At 42.5% G+C, this 26,359-nt stretch overlaps 1 protein-coding gene across 1 annotated transcript; it reads right to left on the bottom strand.

Moving 5' to 3' along the window:
* Positions 1 to 25,819, bottom strand: LOC149303297 (atlastin-2-like). Its single transcript, XM_089481425.1, has 16 exons — positions 25,718 to 25,819; positions 23,616 to 23,726; positions 22,086 to 22,228; positions 11,378 to 11,672; positions 8,813 to 8,944; positions 7,401 to 7,505; positions 7,243 to 7,293; positions 6,310 to 6,366; positions 5,591 to 5,683; positions 4,906 to 5,044; positions 4,559 to 4,686; positions 3,547 to 3,603; positions 3,393 to 3,464; positions 2,679 to 3,110; positions 195 to 209; positions 1 to 108 (listed from the first exon to the last, which is right to left on the bottom strand). Exons 1-16 carry the CDS (start codon positions 25,817 to 25,819, stop codon positions 1 to 3), a joined length of 2,040 nt encoding a protein of 679 aa, XP_089337551.1.
* Between the last annotated feature and the right edge of the window lie 540 nt (positions 25,820 to 26,359).

Genomic DNA, 26,359 nt, shown 5'->3' with positions numbered 1-26,359 from the left:
TTATTTTTTCTTCTTGTTATTGTTTGACGACATTCTGCGTTTCTGCGTTGAGGGGACAGCCCGGCGAGGCAGCCGACGTTTACAAGCTCCGTAGAGTTTGGAAATCACCTATAACATGGAGTGGTTTGTTAGGTACAAGGTGTCACAAAGAAAACGCTATGTCAGAGAGGTTATGTTATTTCTGGAAACCTCACCTTCCTGGGATTCCTCTGTGCAGCAAAATAGGGAGAAAAAAAATATGAGATTAAATAAGGTTCTGGGAAGAGGAATGATTACGGGTGTTTATATAGGCAGTGGCTATACCCAAGTTTCTTGCAATTGCAATGAATGAGTTTTGAGAACTAGACACCAAAATCAGCAAATTCAATACTATATACAATACATGGACAAAAGTATTGGGACACCTCTTAACTACTTAACTCAGGTGTTTCAATCTGACCCACTGTCTCAGGTATATAAAATCAAGCACCTAGCCCCGTAGTCTGCATTTACAAATGTTTGCGGGGGGGGGGGGGGGGGCAGGTCATTCTGAAGAGCTCGATGAGTTCAAGCGTGGAAAGCTTAGAAACAGCAGCAACTCACTGAGTGGGGTCACAGAGTGCTGAGGAACACGGTACGTAAAAGTCGCCAACGCGCTGCTGATTCCATAGCTGAACAGTTCCAAACTTCCACTGGCATTTGTTTCAGCACAAAAACTGTGCACCAGGCGCTTCATGGAATGGGTTTCCATGGCCGAGAAGGTGCATGCAAGCCTCACATCACCAAGTACAATGCCAAGCGTCGGATGAAGTGGTGTGACGAATCGTGCTTCTGTTTGGCAGTCTGATGGGCGAGTCTGGGTTTGGCAGATGCCAGGAGTTGCCTGCCTGAATGCATTGTGCCAACAGTAAAGCTTGGTGGAGGAGGGATACTGGTCCAGGGCTGATTTTCAGGGGTTGGGCCCCTTACTTTCAGTGAAGGGAAAACTTCATTCTACAGCATATAAAGCTGTTTCAGACAAAATGTTTGCTTCTAACTTTGTGGGAACAGTCTGAAGAAAGCCCTCATATTCCAGCATGACTGTGCCCCAGTTCACAAACCAAGATCCATAAAGACATGGTTGGATGAGTTTGGTGTGGAAGAACTGGACTGGTCTGCACACAGCCCTGACCTCAACCTCAAACACCTTTGGGATGAACTGGAATGGAGATTGTGAACCAGTCCTTCTCATCCAACATCATCAACAAATGCTCTACCGGCTGAATGGGCAAAAATTCCCACAGAAATCTTGTGGAAACCAACTTCATATTAATGTCCATGCATGTAGAATGCAATGTCATAAAAGTCCCTGTTGGTATAATGGTCAGGTGTCCTAATACCTTTGTGGTCGTGTTTAACACATATGGACAAAACATATGGCAGGGGATGGATTCTACAACTAGAAATTAACAAACCGCAATGTCAACACTGGAGATAAAACCAAGACCGTACATTTTATCATGGAATATAGTCTATGAACCCCGATATCTGTAAAAAAATTTATCAGGCCTCTTTGTGCAAAAAGTTTTCCTAACAAGAGAAACTGAATAAAAAACAAAAAAACCCAAAACACTGCCACTAAAGGTCGATAATTAATTTATAGGATTTCTCAAATGTAATGGAACGCTTTGTATCAATTGCAATGCAGCCAGTATTACCATAAAAAGCACTACTTATAAAAAAAATAAACTTATGCTACAATAGGACTGCGGATCACACACGGAAACGTGGAAAATGATCATGAGTGACTTAAATACTGCAGACAAAAAAACGATACCCTAATCTTGGTAAAAGGCTCTGAGCAGCTCATTGGTTGTAGTAATACATCAGAGGTTTTATCCAACGAAAGGGGATTCGTTGGTTCTGGAGGAGACTAAATGGATCAGACATGGTACAGATTATGCTGTACAAATCCCCTCTTGGATGTTATGATTAATGAGAGAGTCTGATCCCGAGTTAAAAATAATTATGTATATTGGAGCCCATTTTGTATTGGCTCCAACTGCTCCCCCTGGCAGCCTACCGAAATATCTAGATGCACATATGTTCAGTAACGTTACCATCCAAATGTCACCTTCAGCCAATTTCAATAGGAGCTCTACAGAGCAGAAAGTGGATGAAGTACACTTTGCCTCATTGATGCCCGGAAAAGAAGATTTGTTATTACTGACTATTACAGAGAGATCTCTATAAATTCACTTCACCGTTTTAAAAGTGCATTACGCTTCATACCTATAAACGTCCAGGTTACTAAACACCGCTTTCACTTAAAGACCACGATGGCCAAAAACATGATTCCGATATTCCAAACCATTACAGAAAGAAAACAGAAAAAAGTCTATATTCAACACAGAATGTTAAACACCCCATATGTAATGCACTGAATTCGGCACATCTTAATTAAACAGACACTTCCCAATCACGCCACATGTTGCTAGAAAACATGGATAGGAAGGAATTTCAGCATCTCCCAAATACCTACCAGTTGATCCATGTGAGGAGGAACCCATTTTTATCAGCGTTTATGCAATAACACCAAGTTGCCCTTTTAAAATCGGATTATAGAATAACCAACGCAACAAATTGAAGAGGAGACGACTAACCACACAGCCTTAAATTTTGAAAGTGAAGAAAAAACACAGAAAAGGAGCGTTACTAACCTGTTCCCATATTATCTCTGCGATTTGATCTATTAACGTTCCCAATTCTCGAAACTCTCCAGAGTACTTCACATAGGCCCAGGTGCAGAAAGACAGTAATGCTAATCCCATGGCCAAGTTGCAAATGGTTGCTATAGAGTTCAGCCCAATGAAACCAGTCAGCCCTGAGATAATGTACATTGCGAACATTACAGCAAACAGCGTGGCGGGGGTACGGGCAGCGTAGAAGATATTTTTGCCATCGTTGTGCTTCATGAAGTTTGCATAGGTTTCATCTATCTCGGCCTCCAACTGGTCCTGATACCGTCGGCAGAACTCCTCTCCTCCCATCTTCTTCACCGAGCGGAACTGCTTTATACAGCCTTCTTTCACATCCAAGTGTTTCTTTTCAAGGTCTGAGGGTGCGATGTATGGCTTATCACCTCCACAAAGCTAAAGAAAGATACAAAAATGTGCGTAATTCCGCAGCCATTGGAAGCTTCACAAAACATGAAAGAACTTGCTTGGTTATTTAAGAATAAAGAAAAAAAACACAACTATTCATTCACCAACTATTAACCCCCCCCAAAAAAACAGGCAATTCGACAAAACACCTTTCCCTCCTTCATTTTGGTGACATTAAGGCTAAATACGGCATCCATACAAATGTATCTAAATCTCCGGTGCAAATCGGTGTTAGCTCACAGTATGGTATACGGCTGAGAAGAAACACACCTGCTCCATGCTTTTGCTGTACATGTCTTTTGCTCCAGCTACAGCCGCCAAGTTGTTTGCTTCTGCGGTCGCCTAGAAATCAATAAGAAAAGTAACCATTGTTAGTCATTGTGATAGCAATGCTTTATGAAAGAATAACTATGTCGGTAAATACCTGGAGCATGGATTTAGGATGGGGCAACTCTTCTCCTTGATAGATTTTGATGTAAGCCTAGTAAATGATAAAGGACGTTAGGATTACTCTACACCGTACGACATTCTTCTTTAATGATATGGGCAGCCCTGTAACGAGCAATCAATGGGCTGAATCATATGTCACATAAAAAGCAGCTTTGACCGAATTACAAACACAAGCTCTTCCCCTCTTGTCTTCTTGTCATTAAGGAGCAGCTTTCCAGAGCCGACACTAAAACGTGGATCCAATACAATGGCTTAAAGTGTATTTTTCATGCAGTCTGACCTATCCAAAGTCCCCCACGCCAACGGTCTCAGAAACACGCAGGGCTCAGGACGTAATAAAAGTTATGAGTTTTTATTCATTTTTATCCGTTTTGATGCGAATGAATTTATTCCATAGATTTCCCCACAAGCGAGAACAAAACTAACAGGAAAAATTGCTGGGCGTACACATCAAGCTCCTCTGGAAGCGAGAATTGCTTCATAAAAACCGCAGGAAGCACATGCAAGAAAAATTGGGGTTTATTCACCAAAGAGAGATTACAGAGAAGTTATGTTCCAGCTCCTTGACTTCGTTTCACATAACGAAGACTCACTCGCAGTCAGTTTCAGCTACGGCCCTCGCATACGCACGGTTCAATCAGTGACGTTTCTTTGAAGTCTCCATTCACATGAAATGATACATTAGGCAGGGCCAGCTCGATACTTACGGCTGGAGGAACCTGTCAACTCTTCTGAAATCTCCCATTAGCGAACAGACCCCATGAAATAGGCAATAAGGAACACGTGCTGGGAACGCAGTAACACATGATTGTATACAGGGAAATATGAACCGAGGAGCGGCCCAAGTTGGTATCCATACAGACACAAATAACTAGAAATAACAGGACAAAATCCAGCTGCAATGCACCTCTAGATAATGGCAACGCTGAACATTCGTCTGACCTAATTAATGTCCGGGAAGCCTACTGCGACACAGAACGCCTTACCTTAAAATACTCCAGCAGACTTCGACAATTCACCTTGGAGCCGCTTATTTCTTTTTCGACCAGGTTCTCTGGGGCTAGCAGTAACGGGACCAGCTTTTGTAGTTCATTTTTGAATTCATCATCTATGTCTGATTAAGAAAACATATTTCTAATCAAATTGACGTAGAAAAAAAAAACCAAATAGCTACTGGATGCATTCTATAAGAACAAATATTGGGAAAAAAACATCTCAAACACAAACATGTTATGCTTTCTTTTGGGGTAACAGACAGCAGTCAGATTTCACCAAGTCGCCTGCAAGGGTAAACTCTATAAATGTGTTACGGGACGTCAAACAGAACACTCACCAGCTAATCGCCCATCAAAGTATGGGTTGGTGGCAACTTTAAGACCGGGATGTGGCAAGAGGAAACAGCCGATATTTGTAAAACACGAGTGTATATGCTTCCTGACATTCTGCAATTCTTCATGCTGGTTCTGTTTCACCTGTTCGATAAATAATTTGAATGTGAATCGGCATTGTTTCACAAAACGTAGTACAAGCGATATGAACATGAGCAAATCGCCCATAGTTTTTAGAAAAGTGGGAGTCATCTCCAGTCTTCATGTTTTTAGTTTTACACAGAGGCACAAAACAGCAAGGATTTATATAGAATGTTTTGGGCAAGAGTACTTAAATCTGCGTTTCATCTCGGACATATTATCAAGCGCAGCTATGGAAATTTAAATATGCGTTACCATAAACTCGTATGGCAGCTACAAGTGTACTTCCATTACCAGGCCATCACTCCTATTTGCATCTGAGCACGGCCATCACTCCTATTTGCATCTGTGCACAGCCATCATTTAAATTTAGTTGATCCTACTAGTTGCTACTCAATGTTTACTTTCCATTAGTGGTTCACTCGATGGGTGAGGCAGAATGGTATATTACTGACTTGACAATGCTTGGCTTGTGGCATTTTATTAATAGACCATATTCAGCTAGAGAAACGATTATTGCCTAATCTATGACCTATACCATGACTTTACCTGTAGCCTCTTCTCCAGGAACTTTTTGCCACCTTCCAACCCGTAGCGATGTTCATAGGGATAGCTCCAATCTCTAATTAAAAACATGAGTGTCTATAAAGAAAAGCAAAAGCCAACACAGTGTCAGGTTAAACTGGAATAAGATCACTGGAAACTAATTTGCCTCTCACTGCTCTAAATTAGTAACGAGAGAGGACAGGTTGAAGCCCTACTGCTACTGATGTCATACATAAATGCACGTGTTTATCAGCAAAAAATGCAGACTATAGAAAGAAAGGGAAAAAAAGTAGCTACTTTCATTTTAATAGAATAGGTTTTAATATGGTGCAAAAAGATCCCCCAAAAGGGCAGGTGGTAGGAATGAAATACCTGATTAGACTATTTCAAGGGAAGAGATGGAGTATGAAGATTTGTATCGTAGAGCAAATTCTTGTTTCCAAGATCTATGTAATCAACCTGCTCGGACTACAAACATCACTTCAAAATGCATTGGCGCTTGTTCTAGAACAGGGGTTCTCAAACTGCGGCCCTCCAGCTGCTGCAGGACTACATCTCCCATAATGCTCCTTCAGCTAAGGGTCTGGCTGAGGAGTATGGGAGATGTAGTCCTGCAGCAGCTGGAGGGCCGCAGTTTGAGAACCCCTGTTCTAGAAGATAGAGTGTCCTGTGACAGTCAAGGTATTAAAAACATTTCCAATCACTTGTATTCGGTGCTTTACCTGAAAGGGCTTTTTGTAAATTTCCTCCATTGCAAGACGTCCGTACTCTGTAAAAAGCTACGAAAAGCAAACAATTAGCAGCACTCAAGAGATCAGACGATGCAAATCTCTCAACATGAAGCCAAGCGAGATCCGCCGCAACCAGATATAACTTCAAAGCGAAGTGACAGGCGCTGCATTTAATATTTATACCGTCCTTTGATTTAGACCCAGTCATTTAAATCAACTGCTATTAACAAAGGACACCTTATAGAAGTGTTTTTCTAATACCTCTAAGATATTTTCTTTTGCTAAAGTCATCCCAATATTAACCTTTCATAATATGGTTCCCATTATAGCAATAAAAGAAAGAAAACACACCCCAAAAAACTACTATGGAGGTATAGAGATGAGATGTGTGCTAATTATTATCTTTTATTAAAACACTGAAAATTGCAATATCTATCTAAAATCACTTTGCTATTATATTGCCACATCTCCAGTCAACGAATGCACCAGAAGTCAGCAGAGGCAGAGGATGGTATATAACAACTATATATAACTATAAAATGTTGTATCGGTTCCTCTCCCTTTCTTTTCCTGTCCCTTTTTCACCACTTCCCTTCTCTCCCCCATCTTTTAAAATGTATTTTTTTGGAGAGTCCCTTCAGAATCTCACGCATCGCAGCAGTCTACACGCGTTAGAGGAAGATCTATGGGCGCTGGTGGGCAGTATCGAACGGTCTCTCTTGTTATGTACCTTTTTGCTATTTTTCTGTTGATATTTTTTTATGCATTCACACTACAGTCTATTGAAACATCAAAAACTTTTATAAAAGTCCAATTCATAATAAAATGTTAAAAAAACAAAAACAAACGTATAATCTGACGAGAAGTCCATGATAATGGCGTGCACAAGTAAGGCCTGCAATTCCACGAGGACATGCTGCTTACCTGCAAATGCTGGAGATCATCCTCTTGAACGTTCTGGGATAAATTATAAACCTATAAGCCAAACAAAGAATATAAAATAATGGACTGAAACAAAACATAACCATAAATAAGGTATTGCTCCAGCAAACAGAGTCCAAGCATTGTCTGCTATAACTAACCTGAACAGAGCTGGTCATCGTGCTCAAAGCGAACACGGTCGCGCAGTCTTTGATTGTCGACTGGCTATCAAAAGCTCCCTGAGTGTCCATGAGGATGACGGCAACCTGCAAAAAGCCAGAAGCAGATCGTTACAGAGCGTAAGCGAGGATAGATTTATGGTGTCAATTCCACAGAACATGTGCAGAACAGGCGCTCATCAAACTAAGTTTCTGTTTATGCTTTAGGATGTGGTATGGGGACTAAAGACCAGCAGATTTTTTCTAGCTGAATTGGGGTCAACGGCACAACTTTAAATCTACAGGTAAAATGAAAGTAACGTTTTTTTGTAATTTTCCAAACACTCTTTAATTAAACAGGCAATTATCACAAGCTATCTCCTTGTTAATTTACCTTGAGGCTTTATTTTCACAAGAAGTATAACCATTCTATAAAATAATCACTGCCGCAGGTAAAGAAATAAAGAGGCAGCAGTTAAGCGTAATAAGCGGCAGGAGGAAAAGCCACGAGACAATAAATAGTCCGCGCTACTGGTGTACGGACAGAAAAAGGGTCTGGAGTTCACTATATAACCTGCATTGGGTATCTATTGTGTTTGGACAATTAAAAGAGGCCCTTTTAGTTGTGTGTAGATATTTGTTTTTATTCTAAGAACACATTTCAGGCATCATGAATAAACATAATGGAAGATATGCTTGCTGTCCGAAGTCATGTTGTTACGATCATAACAAGGATTCACCAAATGAAGTTTACCCCTTTTAAAATGACAGGGTTAAGGCAATGAAAGGGCATGGAAGCATTGTGTAGATCTCTTGAAATTCCTGGATTGGTTACCATGCTGTCCACAACGTGGCAGTCTTGTGCAAAGCCAACTTCTGGCAGCTCTACAGCTTTCTGATATTTAAGCCAAGTGCCCTTGATGTGACCCTGAAGGTCGCAGTATTTTTTTTTTTTTTTTTTTTAAAGGAGAAAGGCAGATAAGTTATGGCAGCCGTGGGTCTGCCGATAGAAGAGGGTCAGACACACGGATACATTTCTATTGGTTAGCTTCTCCCCCTCTTTCGAAACATACGGTTTCCTCATAACTACTTGCAAGAGTCATGCTGCCATCTCAAATCACGAGAAAAATAAAAAATTTGGAAATAAAAATCTGGCCCCTGTGGACACCAGGAAAGAGTAATATTGGGTAACTAAGACATCCAGTGAGCCTGGAGTGTATTTTGGAAAAAATAGAGAAATGCAGACTGTTCATACCATGTACAGGAACTTAAATATATATATTGGTCAGTGACCACCACCAAGCCGGCGAACCGGCAGAGATGTCCATCATATGGCGCTAGCTGTACACTTGGAATGATAGGACACTAATGCCCCCGAAGTCTAAGATGTGTGGTCTTTTTCACCTTCTCTTTACCTTGGATCCATCAGGTTTGTCAATAACAAACACTTCACTCCAGATCTGTATGCCTGTGGTTTCTCGCTCACATCCTCCTCGCCACGTGAAGCCAGTTAACGGCTCGCAGTCCCCACCTATCCAACTTGATTTCTGGGGGGAGAAAAGTAAAGAGACCGATCACTCCGAGATGAGCACATAAAGAATTTATCGTTTAGAAAAGATTGTAAGCTTGCAAGAGCAGAACCCTCTTCTTTGGTTTCTCTTAACGCTATTGTCAGTATTGTCTACGGCCGAGTTTAATGTTTTCAGTATTAAGAGCCCACCTCGTGTAAGCAGAGGACTGTGCTTTATGTGGCACAACCAGCATTACCATACCAGCTTCTCTCCCTTCTCTAGTAGAACAGAAAAGCCAGGTCCTCATTGCAAGACTTATGGTGGGGGCCCCCAAGCTTTATCAGCCACCTGAAAAGAAGCATGTGCTTGGAAACGGGTCATGTGACGACATATGGCCCAGCACACTTACACTAATGCACAGTCATGTGACTTTAGATGACCCGTCTTCATCAGACAGCATGTTAAACCTCATGGGCTGTCAGCGCCCTGCAGCACTTAATAAAAGTGGGGAACGTAACACTGAAGACAGAGGGGTTTGGTCCAGTTACACCAGTATCCGTCTCCTTACAGCTTCATAAGAAATAATAATGCTGTCGTAAAATAAGGTGGACTCCCAATACATATTACACACAGTTACTGGAAACTGTAACCACTACATTGGTTTAAGTGTACAGACCGGTGACAAAAGGGACATAATCCAGCTTAAGTTCACCAAGTTGCTGACAAGAGAACAAGAGATCATAGTTTAAAACTAGAGGGTCAGAGTCTTAGAGGTAATGTGAAGACGTTCTACTTTACAGAGAGAGTAGTCGATAAATGTATCAGTCTCCCAGCAGAAGTGGTGGAGGCGAATACAGTGAGTAAATTTGAATGTGCATAGGATACATAACGCTATCCTGACTATGGAACCCGACCAAAGACCTTACATCAGCAAAAAAGGCAGACAGTTGTTATCTGCCTTCAAATACTGTTTCTATGAGCGGTGCATATGCTTCTACAATAGCAGAGATGTAAAAAGGAAATAAAACCATAACCGTCCTTGCACTTTGCCCCCCCCCCCCCCTTCCTTCTTAAAATAAATTGGTCGATGAAGAAAGCAAGACAAAGATCATAAATAATTCCCTAAGTATTTTATAGCGGTAGGACTACTGCCCATACGCCTCTGTATTGCAACATCAAGACAACAGCAGCGCTAGAATACCCGTCTCCTGAAATGAACTTTAATACAAACGGTTCAATAACGGCAAAACATTAAAATGACTTTATCTTAACTTATCGAACTGCACCAAGTGAAGCATCTGATGTCCTGCCAATCAAGCTCTATTATATGGAACGGTACGATAGATGAGACTATGCTACTTTTACTACAAGATATGATTATTATAGAATGGAAAGGTTGGAGAAGTTCCCAAATATGCAGTTTTCTCCTCGGTTCAAGAGCCGTATGGGGTCCTCGGCAGGAGGAAACGAGACACGAGCCATAGTCCAAGACTCCGCAGAGCTAAAATGCAGATGTGGTTAAATGCCACCTTAAGTCCAACGTTAAACCCTTTGAGTACCAGTAGGTCGGACATAAATTGTTAGATTTTGGTAACAAGCTTAGAGAAGAAGAAAAAAAGGTGTTGATTTTGCCTTGGGAAACATAATGTTGCTTATCCAGGACATGTTAAGCTATTCACAGAGTGTGCATCATACAACGGTAACAAAATACATTAAAAAAACATTTTTATATCTCCACAATTGCTAAACAAACAAACTTAGGTTAAACCTTTTGCCCCTCTGGTGTATCTGCTTTTGACGGCTTTAACTGTTAGAAGCCATTTGTTCCTGCATGCTAGTCAACCATAGGCTACCATGATAGAAAGCCAACGATTCATAGACAAGCTGCTGCCTAGAAGCAGGGATTGGGTTTGTGGTTGACTTTTTTCTTGTTTTATTATACTGTCGATGACCTTTTGGGTCGGGGTGTCTGGTGCTAAGAAGATGGCAGCCCCCCACATAAATGGTTGGCACTGAAAGAGTTAACACCTTGTGTATAGAGCGGAAGGTGAAAAGCTGATAGAGAATATACATAATGCTTAAAGCGCCAGTACGTTTGTAGATGTTGCGGATGCGCACATTACGTCGCATTATGTCTTAGCCAATCAGCCGAGGCCAGGTGCCAATGAATGAAGCGATCTTCTAAAACACAAGCCGACTTCTCAAAACTTTGGGGGGCCATCTGGTTTCTTTTGAAGAAGCCACATTAGGCAACTCTACATATTTAAGAAGTACGCATGCCCAGAGTCTACAAATGGTTTGCGTGAAGCCCGGAAGATTTGTTAAAAAGAGAACTCTAAGGGCAAACTTCAATATGCAGAGAAGCCGTAGAATGAATGAAGAAGACAGACGATCAACATCACTACTTCATTCATAGCTATGACCAAGACAGGAGAGCGAAGGAAATAAAGAAATAAAAGTCACGCTTACCTGGCTATACATGAATCGCAGCATGAAATCAAGCAGAAAAGATTTGCCTTTCCGAAAAGCGCCAGCCACAGAAACAACGACAACATTCAGATCGCGTATGTGCTCCTGCATCAGAATGCTCTCCAGGGCCTTCTCATCCAGCTCAAAGTTATGGTCATCCTCGTGAGCGAGGACTATCTGTATCGGACGGGGCTTGTCCACGACTTCGGCATCACCGTTAAGCTGGATCTCTTCCACGTGGTCTTCATCTAGAACAATAGTAGAAGACATCAGAAGAAGGCACACGGACAGACATCTAATATTAACAAATATTACACCCCGGCCAGCATCACGGTGCCACCCGTTTCCAGTTACAATGTTCTCTTATGTCAACACGTACGTCGCCTGTCGGTAATCGGATAACGTAACCGGTAAAATAACGTAGAGCCCGTGACCCCGCAGGCAATACACGTCCCTCGCCAGGGATAAAATAAAACGCTGATCTCACCACCTTCGGCTCTTGTGGGAATTGAGAAGCCAGACGGCACAAAGCCGAGGAGAAGTTTAATATCGTTTATAAGGAATAACAAATGACGGGCAGCGCTACCGAACATGCGCGGGGCAGAATTTCACTCAGAGGCTGTGTGTAAAGATGCACAATTTCCCACTCCGAACACCAACGTAAACCATTAACCGGCCTCAAACACGCAAACAAAGCACATCGCTGTATAAATAGACTAGGCGGCCTTGAAATAAACACGGCCAACTCTGCCTGTGAGCGGGTCTCGAGACCGATATAGTAAGTTATGCTGCTCAGAAAGCAGAGGAGAAGCCGGCTTAAAGTGCTGCCCCTGCGCCCATAAGCAACAAGCCACTATATATTCCTCCCCGATTGAGAGGGGACCATCATTAAACTAATAAACTAAAATCTACCTGGGAAGGGAAAATTGTGACACTAACCCCAAAATGCCTTAAGTAAGAGATGTACTTTAATGTGTAAACAGCTATACAAAGAGTTACAGACCTGGACAATGTATACTTGATGAAACAGTTACAGCTGAAGCCAGTAAGAGGCCGTTATTTTAAATACATAACCCCGGCCACGGCTGTGGATGGTCACCAGCAGACTATGAACGCCATAAACAAGTTTTGCTCAATTGTTTGTTGGAGTTTAAGCCTCAGATTTCCCTAAAGTAACTCCAGCCCAGAGGCACGTTAACGCATGAGACAGACAGCGCTGGCATCCCTTTACATTTACACGCTGCTGCTGCTGCCGCTGCCTTCGAATGTTTATTATTGAAGAAACGCTCATCTTCGGCAGAAGCTGCAGCATCCGTCTAGGACAAGCTTTTCTGCAAACCTTTCAAAGAACGCACATTAAAATACCCAGAGTGCTTAATCTTTTTTCATGCACGGTGTAAGTCCTGGTGAATACAGCTTACAGACTGGAGGCCTAATAAATTCAGTATACGTTCATACAGCCAGCCATCTAAATACATTTATAAAAATATGCATTCCTACGGGCAGGATCCGAGATGATCGCAGGCACTTCTGGGGCTACTCCTTACAAGCAGCATTACTATTTCTATCGCTGAGCCCAAAATAGCCCCGGCTACGCCGAAGACTTTGCATTCCGAGGAGGATACGCCGCTACGGCAATATGCAAACAGTCAATTTGATTATAACTGGGAGCTGTAGAAGAGAGCAATTTCCCTGCAAGTGCTGCTAACCCAATTCCAGTGTCAGGAAAACACCAAGGAATTGTAAGAAGAAGCAGCTAAAGCACCAGATCATTAATCTTACTGGACAGCCGCATAGGATCCAGTCTGCCGTTACTGTAATTGTAAATGATCTACAACATGTAATCTAACGGAAGAGAATTCCTCAAAGGTAACATTTTCTAAACTAATACTTTAGACACAAACATGCCGATTTGAGAACAGCAAGAAAATCTAAAAATATATATATATATATATATATATATATATAATGTTGCACAGCCTTATGAACGCAGACATGTACAGCAGAGGTAAAAATACTCCCGACGTTCAGCTTGATTGAGAACATTTGGTCCAGGCCAGGCTAACGCTTTGGGTTTTCGGAGGCAGCGCAGAACTCACCTCTGATTTGGAAGAGTGCGGATTTGCAGCCATAGGCGATGCAGTCCAGGCACACGTTTCCCATTTCAACTGCAATCCATAGGAGGAACCCGGGTCTTTTTCTTACTGCAGATGCCCTGGTATATAGCGCACGGCCACATGCTTTGCCTAGTAAAACTAATGTGCAGCTTACAGGCCAGCGGGATACACATAATCCCACAGGTAAAAGTTCATAGGAAACTTACACCATCAGACACCAGGTGATAAGGTGGCCTGATAAACCTTAATGCAACCGGCCAGGTAAAAACGGGTTGCATCATTGGAAAGATCAACAAAATGAATGGGCCCCAGTTGCCCGCTTGCCTTAGACCCCCATATCCTCTGCTGGGACGCCATCCAGCTGTCACAACACTTGTGAGCGCACCTGGCATTTTTTATATATTTCAACATACAGCCGTGGTCCAACAATGCTTGCCGCTGATTGGCTAATCCAATGGTGAACACATAGGAACAAACACGTTACACCACCCAATAGCGTAGCATATACACAGGGCCAGTATTTTTCTTGGGGGGGGGGGGGGGGTCTGCAGAATTCTCCCACGCAGTTGCAAAGGGACAGAGCTAGAACATGCATTAAAGTGCATATGATGGCTGGAGTGGCCCTTTAAAAGCTTGAGAAGGTCGCTGGAGTTATATACTGGCCCACGAAGCAGTCCTAAAATCACAAGTCAGGTTAGACAGTAAAGATCCATCTCCTCACCATCCTGAATTAGAATAGCTAATTACATTTTCTCGCATATAATAGAAAGCAATATCATCAAGTTTTATTTGTGCAAGAAACCCACAAATTCTTCAGTACGGACGTTTTTAATTCTCTGGTCTCTTCTTCCCATCGTTTATATGCGTAACACAGCCGTTATGCCAACTTGTCTGTAAGTTGTTCTGCTTTTTCTTTATTAAACATTTGCAAGAAATGACTTCACCATCTGTGGTTTCTCACCTATATTGCAGGCCTTAAGGAGAAAGTTCTTTCTGATGAGCCTCTTTTCAAAGTCACTTTTGTGAGTGCACTTAACACATTTAATTTACGTTTGAATTTATTACACTACTGTTTTGCACTATTTTTTGTCCACATGGTTATGCGCCCCTCTTCTGACATATTGAAGCTGTCATACCCAGTAAAGTGAATCCCAGAAATATATCTCACTACAACAGAAGGATGGCATCAGCATCTCTACAGGAACCATGATGAACACGGGAGGCTTCGGGGCCAACATGACTGGCATCCTCAGCAGCAGCTCATCCAGTAAAATAGTATTGCTTTTATACCTTTTTATTTACCTTTTATGACTGCTAGTGTGCACGAGGGCATTTTAACACACCTTTTATTTTTAATGTACTACATTTTCTAGACGTACAAAAGTTCCACTTTAACCCCTTAAGGACTGGGCTCGTTTTTTCTTTTTGTACCCTGTGGGACCGAGGCGGTTTTAATACTTTTGTGGTGCTTGTGTTCAGCTGTAATTTTCTCCTCACCCATGTAGTGTACCCACATAAGTTATATATTGTTTTTTTTCAGGACATGATGGACTTTCTTCAGATACCATTATTTTGATCGTATCATCTTATTTACTATAAAAAAATTAAAAAAAACATGGTGACAAATTGAAAAAAACCCCACATTTTATGAGTTATTTGAAAAATCTTTTGCTCACCTAAAAAAGCAAGTAAAAAAACTAGCTAAATAGATTCTACTACTTGTCCTGAGTTTAGAAATACCCAATGTTTTTATGTTTTTTTGCTGTTTTTTGTAAGTTATAGGGCAATAAGTACAAGCAGCGTTTTATGATTTCCAAACCTTTTTTAACAAATCTGGTCAGTCTGCCTCCATCTCCTCTTTGGAATATCTTTGAAGCCGGTTAACTCAATTTAACCCATTCAAACCATATATTTTTGAAAACTAGACACCCCAGGGTATTCCAAATGCTGTTATTTTAACCCTTTCCATGCACCAATTATACAACTACACTTTGTCAAACTTTGTAATAGTAATTTGTTTTATTTTAGGCGAGATATTTTAGTTATAGATATACAGGTTCTGGTTTATGTCACTGTCAAACAACACCCCAATGTGTGTTCAGGAACATCTCTTGAGTGCAGTGATACCCGACATGCATGGGTTTGTCGTGTTGTTTGAGATTTAAAATGCCACATTTGGGAAGTGCGCTTTTTTTCTCCATTTTGGTCAGTCTGTACCTATGCCCTATCTTTGAGCTCTGCCACTCCAATTTACCCCATCAGCCATTTTTTTTTTATATTAGACCCCCCTTGGGTATTTGAAGTGCTTTTATTTTAACTTTTTGTTGAGATTTTTGAGAAATTTTAGCACTTGCTCAAAATAATACTTTTTTTTTTATATTTTTTTTTACACATTTTGCTGGTACTGGATGGTTCATCTAGTGACATCACTGCATAATTATTTTTAAATGTTAGCACATTTTTTTTTTTTTTATTATTTTTTGAATATTTTACTAATCACATTGTGATTAGAAAGCTGGGCTCCATTGACTTGCATGGTTGAATGCAGTACCTGCAAGTGGAGCCATAGTTCTCTAGAGGGTCTGGAGACCATCTAGCGAACTCTTTCATCTTTATTGTTTTTTTTCCCGGGCCGCCGCCATCTTGCTGATGGCGAAGATCACCGGTAGCTGCGGCTGTGACTGCTCTCCGGAGTCCATCCAAAGGTAAAGGTTTGGTGTTGCTGGATGCCTCCTGATCGAGGCATTCCAGCGACACCATTTAAGTTTAGGAGGCGATTGTTGATCGCCTCCTAAACGCTTTTAAAACGGGCGTCCGCCGCCATACAATGTATGGCGGCTGTTGACGCCTCGGGGAGGGGCCAGACATGGCCCCCAATGCCGATCTCGGCCTTGCTGAATGCCTTGACATCGAGGCATTACAGTAACGCCGTTTAAGCGAAGAAAGTGATCGTTGATCACTTATTAAGCTTATTTAATTTTTTGACGGTTCGGGACCGTCAAAGGTCATTACGTGACCGTTTTTCCATGACGGTCCTGAACCGGCAAAGGTCGTTAAGGGGTTAAGTAACCAAACGAAAACAAGACACGACAAAGTAATCATCCAAGAAAGCAAACCACGCAGCTTTAAGTCAGATTGCCTGATATATTTAAGGAGAGGATCTAAGCGAAATGAGATGTGAAGCCAAAGAACAAAAAACTAGCAAGGTATTACAATTAGGAGGATTAATGAGCCTACGGGGATTAAGGCAAAAATCCTGCAGTGGAATTTAATTCAATAGATCCGGGGTGCTGTTTAAAGAGGATTGACAATTAAAAAGGTCCATCGACTGAAGGGAAAGTGTGTCCTTTTACAAAGAGGATTCCAGCTCTTGAGAACACTGGAATAATGAACTCTCTGGCACAAAAACAGATTAATCATAGCTTTTAGAGATTCCTCCGACTACCATGAAGCTACCCAAGTAAAGAACAGATATTCCTCATGGGATGATAGTGCCAAAGTGCCGAACAATACAGAGGGGTATTAATATGCAGCGGTACCTGTTCCGTAGAGACGTTCGTATCTCAACGAGATTTGGGGCTCACATACAGTCTACGCACAAGATTAGCATGACCCGAGAATTATATACTTCATTCAGGAAGTCCCACCAAATCCCACGGCAGAATTATAGAGGAAATACCGACTTAACCTGGCCAGAAATAAACATAAGACATGCTGGTACAGGTGATGTCGGCTTTGGTCTTTTAACATACATTCCGAGGATGAGAGCCGTGTAAGAAATCCTTGCTTCCTTTGTTCCCTATACATATACTCCCATGAGTGCTAGGAACATGTGTGGATCCCGTGACATAACTGCTAGAAGGACTTCCTAGGAATGCTTCAATATTACATGAATGGTCCAACAGGACTAGGAATATTATTGCCCATATGTGGTACGCGCCATACCCTGACAGATCACGTAATCGAGTGTAAAAACGTACGTTTAGATGGGTCTCTTTCTCCGCCATCTTCTCACAGAGCCTACAGCGCCCAAGCCCCATCGTCTTACTGCCATCTGTCATTAAGTGGTGCTGGGTGTATACTAATTTGGTCCAACAATAAAATACACAATAATAGAAGCTGTGATTTCGTCTTAACTGTGGTCATCAAGATGTTTAGTTATTTAATAAAAACAAATATCTAATCCACTGCTTTGACAATGATGGTGCAAGCCTAGCGATGGCCAAGTAGATGGCTCTGGGGCTTATTCACTATAGAGAGAGCTTGCAAGAGTTCTGCTCGTAACTCCCTGACTATACGTTATGAGGCTACGACCCCATTGTCTGCTGCAGGAAGAGTTTGGCGGGCCCTGTGCAATGTATAGTTAAATCACTAAGATTTCTTCCGTCTCCCCATCAATTGATCTATCCATTATACATGGCTAGCTCAGCACTTCACTGGGAGACATTTGCCAGCGTAAAGCTTTAATAATGAATAATGAAAGCAGTGAATAAATCATGGCTGAACAAACTTCCCGGATTGTAAGGGGACAGGCTATAAGCATCCCAGTGTTTAGAGGGGTGGACCTGAGCAAAAGATCATAAATGAATACAATAATAAAAAAAAACACAAAAAACTTTCTTGTATGTGCCAAAATACTACACCATATTATATACTAATTACCTACTTCCAATAACCAAATATTTTTTCTTTGACATTCTAAATTAGAGGCAAAAAGGGGAAAGGTTGTCGGAAGGAGATCAAAAATGAAGCAAAAAATACATAAAATAGTTAATACCTAGAGGAATTTGCAGAATGCACTTTTTATCCCTAGGAGGCTTAACCTTTTCCTGCGTTTCATGAAAGCACTTTGTCGTTTCCTGGAAATATTCCTTGTTCAGATGTTGATTTATCATAAAAGCCAAGGAATTCTCCGCATAACCGGGAGAAGAAAATCACTTAAGGCACCGACACACTATTTACAACCTCAACAGTACATGGACAGTGTAGATAAAAAATATAAAAAAAAAAATAGATGAATTATGGAAAGTTACTGCATATTCCATTTACCGCTGCAATGTCTGAGGAATTACTACAGAAATGCAATTTACGTTGATATTTTTTATCTCCACTCCAATAGTCCTGTTCATGCCATCGGAGATAACGGTTCATGTGACCGGATGCGCTATATTCAAGCATATGTATCGTTCAAAGTGAAATGGAATCACCAACACACCATCAGCCTGGAAACACGCATGGGAAGCCTCTGACGGCCACGCTGCTTTTTATGGGTGATGGATGCCCCTTTAAAACAAACAGTCTCCTTCTAGAAGATTGTAATCAGATCAGGCTATGGTACAAAGTTCTCCAATATGTAAGATGATTAAAATGCAAGCAGATTACACACAATGGGGGATTATGGAAGAAAATCCAGCTAATAAACCTGAGAAAAAAAGTTAAGAGTATGAAGTTTAGAATATGTTTTGGAAAACACTACTCCTATTGCCACATTCCAAAAATTGCCACGGAATTCAGGCAGCGCCTGGTTAACTGCACTCTTTGCCATTTCTCTAACACTGCGTTGAATCCTTGAGTGCCGACGATCTTTTGCGTGATTTTTTTCTTGCACAGCACCTTTTGTTTGCATTTGACAGCTTTGTTTCCAATGCAAAGGAATAATCCAAAGTGACGTTATAGTACGCAACGCCGATAGGAAACAATCTCGAAATAAACCAATGCGTCAAACGTTGGACATTAAAGTTGTTAATGGGCAGAAGCAGAAATGTAAAAAAAACCCAAAAAGCTACATAACGGTTCCTAATCATCACTAGTCGGAATGCAGATGAATCCGGCAGTTACATACGTCTGACGAGCCGACACCTGCGAGAAATCTGCATTCAGAGCTTCTTTCATGCCTTGGTCTGATCCCCCTTCTCCTTAATAAGCGAATGCAGGCCTGCTCTTAAATGGCTTGCCGTTTAACACTGTGCATTATTAACCCGTTTTAAATAGCTGGGTTATAAAGCTGAGCACACATCACCGGATTATCGTACAAATGTGCAGGGAGAACACAAATCCCGGAACACTTCTTCACAAACTGCATTGTACACAACATTTTTACAATAAGGCACAGTCCAGGCCTGTTTTAAAGGGAGGTATGATGAATGGCTGCTGTTGGGGGTAATAGAGAGCTGTGTTATCCCGGGTTGTGTGTAAATCATACACAGGGGATTTCAGCGGGTTCTGGTTAGACGCGGCTTGTTGTGTTACAGCGCGTCGAGCAGTAAAGCATACAAGACGACCGGTTGTCCAAAGGTGGTTATGGTTGAATGAACCGTCTGGCCGAGATCCAGGCCCCTCGTGAGATACTAGAAATAATCCTGTGTGTTTGTGCCGCGCCGGGTTAGAAACACACATCATAAATAAGTGATGCTAAACGCACTAGAGATGTGACATGCTTTCAAAGGAGCGGCAACGTAACTACTGCAGTGTGACAGAGACCAAGACCGCCGGGGAAGCCGGAAGAACGGGGACACATCTGCCATCTGTTTTATTCGCACAGAAAACACATTTTCTTCATTCAACGTACAGATTACTTCACTAAGAAGCACAGAAACAGATTCCGACAGCTGAGAAGAACCACTCTGCCCATCCAGAGGAGGCCATGTTTACTACTTCAATTATGTGTAATACGGGGCGAGCGCAGCCCTGTACACTGGAGAAACTTCATAATGAATAGCAAGGTAAGGCAACACTACAATTCTCCTGTCTGCTCTCCCCATGGTGAGTAGACCCAACCATGTCAACTGGAGAAAGGCTGGAGTATGTTTATCAGTCAGATTTCCACACAAACATAAAACGGACTGTTTCACGAGCCTATAGCCCTGTAAAGAGAATGGAAATAACACAGCTTCGTGGAGTTCAAAGAGTCGAGTAAGGAGAAGGCTGAAGAGTGAACTAGATGCCCGCAGCCGCCGTGAGAGCCAGGCTTGCAGAGTTGAGCAGCGTTCAGTTACTCCAGAGATGGCGAACGCAAAGCTGGAAACAAAAGGGAGACTGTAAATTTGGGGCATCGGCACAATAAAGCCAATCCCGTCAGCTGGGCACAAGGCGATACCGCCGCATTCCTGGCCCACATAGCTTACACTCTACTCTATCAGAAAAGCATCCAGTAGTGTTAAATAAACGAAGGAAGCCGATTCCCCGTATGATCATGTACTTCGCTGCCCTCATTTTGATATGCATACTAGACAATATATTCTAGCTTTGACCTTGAACTGAGCTTTATGGAAAGGATAGTTCCTTATGTTGAAATCAAATCTCATTTATTTCAACAGTAGATCTGTCCAGCCACCGACTGGCTGCTTCAAGTTTTTTTTCTGTGTTAAACCTTTGAATAAGGCGTATTAAACCACCGAGCACGTTAACATGCAGAGCAGTTTGTTGAAGCTGCCTGGGACATTAAACTGTCCCTTTAAAGAAACGATGACCTCTCCTGTTAAATCTAGTACCAGCTCAATAAACTATCCTGACAAAAAAAAAAAAAAAGTCTCCATTCTCTAGAAATGATTACATCCCATTTATTCAACTTAAATAATTATATACACACACACACGTAATCGAAAGCATCCGAGTCATATCATCAGCATGTGGGAAACTAATTCCAGTCAGACTGGAAAGCTGGCGAAATCATGACCCATGTACTAAATTCCTCCCTACAGTTGTGTAAAAAGTACTTTTCCCAATTTCTTCTATTTTTGCTTATTTATTATTTAAATGTTTCAGATCATCCAACTAATGTTAAACACAAGGTGAGTAAACACAAAAACATGGCTCTTTAATGATCCCCATTTATTGATGGTAAAAGCTATATCACCCATGTGAAAAAGTCATTGTCCCCCAAACCTGGTTTTGCAATTTTGTATCCATCCTCAGCAGCAACAACTGCAATCAAACGTTTGCTATAACTGGCAATGAGTCTTTTACATTACTGTAAAAAGAATTTCGGCCACCTCTTCTAGGCAGAACTGTTTTAATTCACCCCCATTTGAGGTTTTTCTAACATGAACTGCCTTTTTAAGGTGATGCCACAGGGTCTCAATTGGATTTAAGTGAGGACTAGGCCAAAACCTTGATTTTGTTTCCTTTGAGCCATTCAGATGGTGTGTGATTCGGATCTTTGTCCAACTGCCCTTGAGCTTTAGGTCACAAACTGAGGGCCAGACATCCTCCTTCAGGTATAAAATTCCCGATTCCATTAATTGGGACCAAAATCATCCAGGTCTTAAAGCAGCTCCGGAGCATCACACTACCGGCACTGTGTTTATCTGATGTTCTTATTCTGGAATGCTATGTTAGCTTTATGCCAGATGTAACAGGGCCCCCATGCCTTCCAAAAAAAGCTACTTTATACTCATCAGCGCAGAGATTACCCCAAAACTCTCAGGGGTCATCAAGATGTTGTTGGGAAATGTGAGACAAGTCTATGTTCTTTTTGGTCAGCATCGGCTTTGGCCTTGCACCTCATAGGAGATGCCATTTTTGCCTCTTTCTTATTGAAGAATCGTCAACACTGACCTTAACTGAGGCAAGAGAGGCCTGCAGTTCTTTACGCGTCAGTCTGGGTTATTCTGTGACTTCCTAGACGAGTCCTCAGCGCGATCTCGGAGGAATTTCGGTAGGCCAGCCGCTCGTAGGAAAGTCCACCAATCACTTTTTCACACAGGGCCAGGTAGGGTCGGATAGCTTTTTCCTTCTATACATGAAACCACCATTTAAAAACGGCACAGTATGTTTACTCCGGTTATCTCAGTCTAACATTAAAATTAGCTGTGAGAAATATGCAAAAAAAGAAAATCGGGAAGGGGCAAATGCTTTTTCACAGCACTGTAACTATGACCTTTATGATGAAGTACGAGTCCCCAAAAGGAGTGCATTTTTCAAAATCACATCTCAGCTGCCGTAGGCGGCTTAACGGCTTAAATGCAGGGTAACTTTGGCCATGAATGTGCGGACAGCCCTGACCACTCCATGCTGCACAGTCACTTCATAATGGAGTGGGGGGGGGGTATCCAGGTTTTACGGAAATACATTTTTAATTTTTATTACATAACCAATTACCAACCGGTGCCTGGATATTGCGTGATCAATGCCAGTGGCCTAATCTTGTCACTTACAAGCAATCGAAAAGGGTTTACAGATCATTTTAAAAGCCTACAGCAGTCATCAGAGACTCCCCCAGCAATGGCTGGTCTATAGATTGCGTCCCAGCTGCCAGAGGCAGCTTCAGGGCCAGGGGGAGAGGATTCGCCAGCCCCAACACCCCCCTGCTGCCTGATCGCTCCATGAGAGTGACAGTGCAGCATTAACCCCTTCAATTCCACAATTGTGTATAACACATTCGTGACTAAATATAAGTCAATGCTGTGCTCCAATGGAACATCAGCATTGAAAGCGTTAAAAAAATAAATAAAATATATATATATATATATATATATATATATATATATATATATAACAAAAAAACCCCAAAAAACAGCACTGACCTGAAAGTCCAGGGTGCTTCCAGGTCAAATGCTGTGAGTTTAGTAAGCGGGCTGATGATGATCAGATCACTCCTAACCAACTGTTAGTTTAAAAAAAAATCCTGGCTCCTAACTTTTTTAGCTGGCACCTAGATTCACAACAAATTTGTCAAGCCCTGTGTTAATCGCATAAAAAAAAAAGTTAACTAGAAGATGAAGTTAATAGAGAAATCTCGCACCAGGAACAGCTGATGCAAGTTGTGACCTTTGCAAGTAGATAATCAAAGGCAAAACTAAACACTTCAAAATAAATACACGACTTAATGAGAAATCTTACATGCACATTAAATTATAGTGATCAGTTGTTTTTTTTTTTATTAAGGTACTCTTCCATACAGAATATACCGTTATATCGCAAAAGAAGATTTCCATATATTTGTATGGACAGAACATATCTATAAAGCTATTTGGTGATGCCCAACCACACGTCAGGAAAACACCTGCCGGCCTGGATCTTCTAAACAAAAGGTTTATGTGGTTACGAGAATAAGGTTTCCTCCTGGTACCTTTAAACAGCAAGCAAACTATGAAGCATGTTAGGAATCCCGGCAAGCGCACCAGCCCCGGCAAGCGCACCAGCCCCGGCAAGCGCACCAGCCCCGGCAAGCGCACCAGCCCCGGCAAGCGCACCAGCATTATACACGAGCCTTTCAAGTCTTCTCTCATTAACTATGCATCACACAGGGCACATTTAGCACATTGCCATAGAAGCTCAACACGCAGCCTTGTGATAATACAGAGATAACATAAGCGAACGCATTCCTTTGGCTTCGAGTTCATGAATATTCTTCGTCTATTACGCTTCTTACCAATCAGCATCTCGTTCATTGATAAACATTCCCACAGTGCAAAGTTCAATACAGTTTTCCCTTTAAAGCAGATGCAAAGAGCAAAAGGGCAGTAAAAGGCACTTAAAGGTGAATAAAATTGTTTTGTTAGACATAAAATTGCCTAAAGCAACAGGCCCAACTTAATGAAAAACCTTAAATTTATGTTTAACAGAAAAAACGAATGTATAAAACACAAAGCCGCATACAATAACGTAGGGGAGAATTGCCAGAATGTGGCTTCACCTCCTTTTATTCAAAGAAACTTCCTGTAACTGCAGGCGTGGAGGCTGCCATTGCCATCAGTCATGCGATAGTTTACACCACCACACAGAGATGGCGCTTTACGGCAGAGCTAATGTAGTCATTAATGAGAGCGGCTGGATGATGCATTCTACTGTTTATTACAGGCTGTATGATAAGGATGTTTGTCTAGTAGATCGGAGATATCAGAGATAGAACGCATACAAATGGATAATATGCAGCAGCCCAAATTTATTATGAAAACATATTAGATCTGGCAGGCTAAGGATCGCGCTTGAGGCATGTATAGAACGAACCGTCTTATAACGCAGTATAATGCTGCCGCGCATCTGCTTACACCTGTATGGGTGCCGGCACAGGACGAGAGCGTTATCACAGCGCTGGCGTCTAAAATTAGTTCTGGAAGTTAACACGTAGGATGTGGCACCTCCACCAGGAGACTTGGCGCCATCAGCAACACAACTAAAATGACATGCTGCTTCACGAAGTCTATGAACACGAAATCTCAGATAGTACAAACCCAAAAATACAGAGAATACCGAGGGGGGGGGGGGAAAGGCCCAGATACATAGAGCCCATCAGACGATGCCGGCTTCTAATCACAGACGCCGAGGACTGTATAAGGGAGCTAATGACTTAACAGCGCGTTCTTGCTACAGAACCGACCCAACGGCAGATGTCCCTGCGACTGCGATAGAAGACATCTTGAGACCACAATGATGTTTCAGAATAACAAATGTTTATTGAGACAGATTAGTGGCCATGCACATGGTGACAGAATTCATACAGGGTCAACCGATCACTCCAAGGCCGGCTGCCATGTTTCCTGCGGTGTATTCCTCATCGCCACCCTGATAATGAAGTAAAGGTATAAAGGCGGCATTCGGCGGGCACAGTAATCAGCAACCTCCTTGGAAAGGCTCCACAAACGGACGAGTAAAGGCTGCAGAGGAGCGCCGGGCTCCGTGACAGCTGTTCGCTGCAGTCAGCAGGCCATTTCCCGGTAACACTGAACTCCGGGGCCAATTCTGGCCGAACACATGTCAGCGGATATACGGCGGCCTGTTAGGGTGATTTATATTCCTGGTATGGCCCCCCTCGTACCACAAGTCCACCCTCCATACCCTCTGGTATACAGCGTACGCCCCTGAGAGGGAGCCGGGAAATACAGGTGTCAGACCGAAACGGGTCACGTGTCCAACCGTTACCGGCCCCAGCCGGTAAACCCGAGGGGAACGGTATAGGGTAATGTAAGAGTATGTGTGAAGGGGGGGGGGTTGTGGTAAGGGGTAGCGGGGGGGTAAGGGGTAGCGGGGGAGAAAGGGTGGTAATTAAGGGGGTGCTGGGGTAACGGTCCGGAGAGCGCGCGGGAGTATTTTTAAAGAACCGGGGACCCAGAGAACGTTTCAAATGACAGAAATCCGCGCATTCTCTTTAACCCGTTCAGTGCCTGCAGGAGCGAAGTGTCAAGAGCAACGTCACATGAACAGAAGCCCGGCACTACATCTATTCCCCCCCCGTTACCTGCCGCCGGTTCCGGCTCTAACCCCCCTCTCGCTCGCTTTATACCCCCTCCCGAGGAATCGTACCTGGGCCGTCAACGTGATTCATTTCCCGGCTCCTCCTAGATTCAAGCCGCGTCCGATCCCTCAGCGATCCTCTCTCCGCCATCTTGGCTCTTGGTTTTGAAAGTCGCCCCGCCCCCTCGCCTTACGTCACGACAGTCCTACTAGGAGAGAACTCCCGGGTCCTCAGTTCGAACCAGTGATTTTGCCATTTAAGACTGCGCATGCGTAAATGAGCAAACCTTGACAACGGCGCTATGAGCTAAAGCGGTAAGGGTCTGTTGTGTTGCAGGCGGATATACCGGCCGTTGGCATCCATTGTTCCTTCTGCAACGGCTGTTCCATAACGCGGGGACTTGGAAGCTCTCCGTCAGAGGTGGCGCGGTGCTGACAATATGGCGTTGGCGTCTGTGTTGGGACACACAGTATATGCCCTTATTTGAAGGGCATCGTGTTATGTGCTGTGAGGTGCTGCTGCTGCAGCAAATCTACCACATAAAATAAAAAATCTGTACCTGAGCTAGAGTAAATGCTGCAGGCCCATGCAGTACATGCTAACTCTCCCGGGGCCCTTATTAACCCCTGTTTTAGAAAGCATGTCAGTATTAGTCAAGAGCTGAAGACATGTAACCCTTAATTGAGAGGG

Source organism: Sceloporus occidentalis, unplaced genomic scaffold (assembly GCF_023333645.1).
Source record: "Sceloporus occidentalis isolate IW3139 unplaced genomic scaffold, rSceOcc1.0.p SCAF_15, whole genome shotgun sequence".
Taxonomy (NCBI): domain Eukaryota; kingdom Metazoa; phylum Chordata; class Lepidosauria; order Squamata; family Phrynosomatidae; genus Sceloporus; species Sceloporus occidentalis.
The sequence above is the reverse complement of the archived record's forward strand: the minus strand, read 5'-3'. Positions and strand labels throughout refer to the sequence as shown.